Source organism: Carcharhinus amblyrhynchos, chromosome 15 (genome assembly GCF_965287045.1).
Source record: "Carcharhinus amblyrhynchos chromosome 15, sCarAmb.v2.hapA, whole genome shotgun sequence".
NCBI classification, from domain to species: domain Eukaryota; kingdom Metazoa; phylum Chordata; class Chondrichthyes; order Carcharhiniformes; family Carcharhinidae; genus Carcharhinus; species Carcharhinus amblyrhynchos.
This window is the reverse complement of record NC_137338.1, coordinates 34702242-34708241: the sequence shown is the minus strand read 5'-3', so window position 1 is coordinate 34708241 and position 6000 is coordinate 34702242. Positions and strand designations below refer to the sequence as shown.

The 6000-nt window shown below is 39.5% G+C and overlaps 1 protein-coding gene across 2 annotated transcripts in view; it reads right to left on the bottom strand.

Moving 5' to 3' along the window:
* Positions 1-394: 394 nt before the first annotated feature.
* LOC145353233 (uncharacterized) overlaps positions 395-6000 on the bottom strand; it is a 28699-nt gene continuing 23093 nt past the window's right edge. Inside the window, exons 5-7 of one of the 2 annotated variants that reach the window (XM_080203778.1) lie at positions 4606-4665; positions 4473-4514; positions 395-600 (exon numbers count right to left, since the gene is read on the bottom strand). In XM_080203778.1, the coding sequence (XP_080059904.1) occupies positions 581-600; positions 4473-4514; positions 4606-4665 (122 nt within the window). In that variant the 3' untranslated portion in view covers positions 395-580. The remainder of the gene's footprint in view (positions 601-4472; positions 4515-4605; positions 4666-6000) is intronic. The other variant, XM_080203779.1, reaches the window with a different exon arrangement.

The window sequence follows — 6000 nt, the reverse complement described above, 5'->3', positions numbered from 1 at the left end:
AATTGTTTTCTGTTATTTCATCCAAATCATCTTCCTTCATATGAGAGCATAGATGGTGACGATGCCTGAAGCGGTATCTACTTATGTTCATGATTAGAAGTCTATTCCTTCCTTTGACTGTTAGTTGTGGATTTAATCCAAACAGAACAATTAATGTTCTATCAATCTACACTCAATCACCAAAATGATGGGAGAGGTCGACTGTGCTATCAAATGATAATTACTCAGTAGAAATCTGCTCACAGCTGTTCAGTTTTGTTTCCATCATTGCCACTTGGAGTGTATCTGCATCACATCGACTGTACTGGTTCAAGAAGGAAGCTCACCAACACTTTCTCAATGACATTAAAAATTTTGGTGTAGCCAGCAACGTTAACGCCCCGTGAAAAAAAAATTTAAATGGTGAGGACGTAAATTAATTGCTCTTACACTCAAGTGGTTCATCCCAGAATAGTTGGATAGCAATGCATTCAACAGTTACTGACAGTCAGAGGACCTTATCTTCCTGGTTTTCAGTCTGCAATTCTCCGTCATTATAGAAAGCTAAAGTATCTTTAGATCATCAGTATCAGCGCCGTCTTCACTCGTTCTCAGGTTCATCTGTAGCCAAATAAAAGAGCAAGCAGTATTCTATACACCATGCAGTAACTCCCAACTCTACTAATTTCATACATTTAGCATTTTTTAAAAGAAGAAGGTTAACATATAACTGACAGGCTGAATGGGGAGCAGAAATGCAAATATCCTTGGGCAGGATGGCTTCCTTTTCTCAAAAGGTTTCCCCCATTTTTGAAGGTGCTGATTCACACCACCAGAGCAACAATTGTGTTCTGTTATTTCATCCAAATCATCATCTTTCATATGAGAGCCTAGATGGTGACAACAACAAAAACTTACATTTGTATAGCTCCTTTAACATAATAAAATGTCCCAAGGTGTTTCATAGGAGTGCTATTAAATGGGATTTGACACTGTAACACATGTTAGGCTTGATGGCTAAATGCTTGTTCAAACAGGTAAGATTTAAGGAATGTCTCATAATAGAGGAAGGCAGCAATTTCAGAGCTTAAGGCTTTGACTGCTGAAGGCTTGACTGCTAACAGTTGCTTGATAAAAAAAATTGGAATGTTCCAGAAAACAGAACTCGAACAAGCAGACTGGGGGAGCGGGGGTAATTTCAAAACTGAGGTGCTGGTCAACTGGGAGCACGGAGTTTTGGTGACTGCGACTAGGTGCAAGTTAGGCAGCAAGCATTTGGATGGCTTAATATTTATGGAAGCTAGAATATGGGAGGCTGGTCAGAAGTGTAGAGGATCAATCATGTCTAGAAACAACAAAGGCACAGATGAGGTGTTAATAATGTTACAAAGACAGTTAATAGGCAGTCTTAGCAATGAGATGGATGTTATCAGGAGATCATCTCAGGAAATTGATAGCCCCAGTTATCAGGGGGATGGAGTTGGTGATTAGTGGCACAGATTGGACTGAAGACAATGGCTTCAGTCTTCCCAATATTTAGCAGGGATGGAAATATTTAGTTATGCAGTAGCGAATGGCGGACAAGTAGGCTGACTATGTAGTGACAGAGCAGAGGTCAACAGAGGGGTTGAATACCAGTACACATGTGGGACCTGACAGCATATTTTCAGGTGACATCACCAAGGGTGAGAAAGAGGAGAGGGCCAAGGATAGATCTTAAGGGAAACATAAAACAGTGGAGGTGCAGGAAGATAAGTCACTGCAGGTGATTTTCTGGCTACAATGGATAGATAAGAATCAGTTCTGAAGAAGTCCTATTGGATTTGAAACACTCAGTTTCTCTCTTCACAAATGCTGTCAGACTCACTGAATTTTTCCAGTACTTTCTCTTTTTATATTAGAGAAGAATGGAACCAGGTGAGTACAACTCCATCCCACTAAATGATTTTGGAAAGGCATTAGAGATGGCTGGTGTGGTCAAAGTTTATGAAGGCTGAGGAAAACCAAGAAGGACAACTTATCTTTTTCAGTCAATGGATGCCATTTGTGACAGAATTGTTTCAGTGTGGAGGCAGGGATGAAAAGCTGATGGCAAAGATTCAAACACAGAGCTTGAAGTGAGATGAGTAAAAATTTGGAGAGGCAGCATTTTCAAGAACTTGGGGAGGAAAGGGACGTTGGACATAAGATGGCAATCTGTAAAAAGGGAGGGATCAATTGTTGGTGACAGCAGATTAGAGAGAGGGGGGGGGGGAGAGAGAGAGACGGGGGGGGAAGAGAGAGAGAGAGAGAGAGAGAGAGAGAGAGAGAGAGAGAGAGAGAGAGTCAGTACCTGAGGAGATGGCATTGTTAAAATGAAATAAGATGGGGAGCAGTAAGGACGGATGGGTGGGTAGCAGGTTAGTAAGAATTGAATGAACTGAGTGGATGCTGAATTATAGAGACAGATGAACTAGGAGAGAAAATATGACAAGCTATAAGCTCAATGGTAGGGGCAGGGGAGGGAAATTGTGTGCGCAGGCTATTTAACAGTGGAGGCAATCACATTTGAGTCATGTTCTGTCTTTAGCAGATGCTTTCAAGTGCAATTGCAGTAGGAATTAATGAATAGCAATCAGCAAGAATGGGACAGTGTTTTCCTTTGAGTCCAAATGCTACCCTCACTAAGATCATGGAAATCCATTTTATGTCCTTAGGATATCTCTCTTTTCTTCAGAGACAATACTTCTATAGACATTCTTATGAGGGCTAATGAGACAATATGGTCCCATGAAATAAAAAGTGAAATAAATGACCAGCTCATTTGATTTTGGTGATGTTCTTTGAGAAATAACTTGCCATAAATGAAGTTGACATTTAAACTGAGTAAAGCATGTCCATAGATCTAATATTTATCATATAATGGAGTATGACCTACTCCTCAAAGTAATGAGCACCAGATCACTTATCATTGCACTGTTACAACCCCTCTAATCAAAGCATAAACATGTGTTGTACCCAATCAATTGGGTTTGACTAGTCTGGGTTGTAGATCTTGGCAATGGAACATAATCAAGGCGGACACAATGAATAAGTGACAAGATTCAGAGATCCAGTCTCCTGGCAACATCTTCCTTAAAAATCAGGCTTTTGCGATAATGATATGGCAAATCTGTCCTCCATGGTATACGAATCATAATACTTTTAAGCTTTAATGTCCAATGTCACATTCCGCACATGCTAATAACCTCATGCAAGAAGCCTTGGCAAGCAGGCAGGCTGTAAGTTAAACTAACCTTTGCTGTGCTGAGTTACAATGTAGACTATAGTCTATCAGCAAAAAGTTGCAATCTTGGTTACAAATGCACCATGACCTTTTTTTTGGATCTCCCATGTGTATTGACAGAAATAACCCTCTGCATTACATTAAAGGTCTCAGAACCATACAAATGGGACGTTCAAATGTAACATTCATTGAGAATATGCTCATTGAAGGCAAAAAAGACAAGTCTTTCACCCCTTTTCAGCCAAGAGAACTGTGTTCAGGTTACACCTCCAGGTGGCATCTCCAAAGTTATGGTAAACTTTTACAAATGATTGGTTATATTTCAGATGCTGTTTCATGTAGAATTTTGGAAATCATAGACTAGGAAGGTGGTTAAGGGCTCAGAAAGGGTACGGAGAAGCAGACTTACCAGGAATAAAGGATTTCAGTTATGTGGAGACATTGAAGGAACTGGGATTGTTCTCTTTGAAGCAGAAAAGGGTAAGGGGAAGGGGGAATCTAGCAAATATTAAAAGTTATCAGACATTTGGGACAGCAAGTACAGAGAAACTGTTAATGCTGGAAGTTCCAGGATTCGCAATAATTTGCTTTTGCAGAAAAACTGTTTATACTTTTGGTTTACCAATGTTTTTTAGGGAAGGAAATCTGCCATCCTTACCTGGTCTGGCCTACATGTGACTCCTGACCCACAGCAATGTGACTGACTCTCAATTACCCTTGGGCAACTAGGATTGGGCAATAAATACTGGCCAGCCAGCGATGCCCATGTCCCAGGCAAGAATAAGAAAAGGAACTAGAAGGGAAATTAGGAGAATTTGCCACCTTCCTACATGGATGATGTAGTGCATTCCAAACAACATGAAAGGGCTCTCCGGTCCTGTGAGAATTTTCCAAAGATACCTGGAACACTTCTTAAAAATAACTAATTTGCAGAGTCATGGGGAAAAGGGCAGTGTGGGACTAAATTATCAGCTCATTCAAAGAGAACCATGGGTTGAATAACTTCCATGGTTCTACTGTGAGTAGGGCACACAAGATTTCAGCTGACATTACAACAACACATTTTCAAGAAGAAGCACTACAATTCTTTCAGAAATGCCTGAAATCTACCCTCTCCACCCCCCAACCCTCACCTGACAGAGCTGGACACGGTCCAGTTCCTTCCAAAAGATAAGTGAGCAAGAAAACAGGGAAGCAGCAATTACTCAGCAAGGGATAATATACTCACTCGATACTGAACCATTCTGATCTGCCAACTCCTCCAAATTTTCTAAATAAATAAAATTATAAAAAATACTCATCACAAGAGAAATCAGAAAGATAATGATTTATGATAATTGATTAAAACTGTAAAATGTTACCTTGTGCTGATTCAGCGTTTAGTGGCTTACAGGAGTTTGATTCTCTGTTATTGGAAAAATCTATCAGAAAAAGAAACAGATTTGGAACAAATCTTTGGCATAGCCATCATAAAGAACCCCAAGAAACCCAGAAGATTATTTCCTACATATAAACCTGTTGGACTTAAAGTAGTTTCACAACACCAGCTTAATGAATTTTAATATCAGACAATTAAGGACTTTGCTACATGTTAAACTTATGAATGGCTGATGGATTTGAACTATGTCTGGAAATAATGAAATGGTTTAGTTGTTCATTCCCAGGTGGCTTTCAGGGTTTGATAAATCAGTGCACAATTTAGTTGGCTGTACTGTTCAATTGCAGGATGTCTGGCGTCTGCCTGTTCGCCTAAAACTTTGTCAATACATTTTTAAACAATGGATTTCAATTAGTAATCATTAGTATGTAAAAAGGTTTTGTAGCAACTCTCAGGATCTTGCTCACAATGAGTGCAGTCATGTCATAAATTATCCAGGACAACACATGAGACCAGAAGCCTAAAAAGAGGCTTTCCTTTACAATTTGTAGAGACAAGACATCGGATGAAAGTTATGTCATTACAAGAACAACTGTGATTTTCTTTCTTGCTTCATGACTACTGTTTTGAGACATCAAGATGGTCAAATTTCAGTTGAATGTGATACAAATTGCAAACTTTGTTTCATATCATATTCAAGTTATTTTACAAAACATCTTTGATAGATATGTTACTGAGACATTTATTTATTAGTATCACAGGTAGGCTTACATTAACATTGATGAAGTTACTGTGAAAATCCCCTAGTTGCCATACTCCAGCTCCTGTTTGGGTGCACCATGGGAGAATTTAGCGTGGCTAGTGTACCTCGCCAGCACACCTTTTGGACTGTGGGAGGAAACCAGAGCATCTGGGGGAAACCCACACAGACATGGGGAGAACATGCAGACTCCAAACAGACAGTGACTTAAGCCAAGAATCAAACCTGGGTCCCTTGCGCTGAGGCAGCAGTACTAACCACTGTGCTCCATAATGCACAGTTATTGACATCCACAAACTGTATAAATACCACATTCAAAGGGAACACTCTTTGGCATTTATGCCATAATTCAATAGTTTTGTTTAAGAGCATTAAAATGGCTGAGTTTTCCAATGAAACGCCCTTTCTGTATGATTTTTATTTGAAATGATAGCATAATTATGCTATGGACTAGCAATCCAGGGACGAGGAATAACGATCCAGGGACATGGGTTCAAATCCTACCATCCCGGCTAGAGAGATTTTAAATGCAATTAATTAAATAAATCTGGAACAAAAAACTGGCATCAGTAATGGTGACCAGGAAACTTAAGTTTTAAAGTTTGAAGTTTATTTATT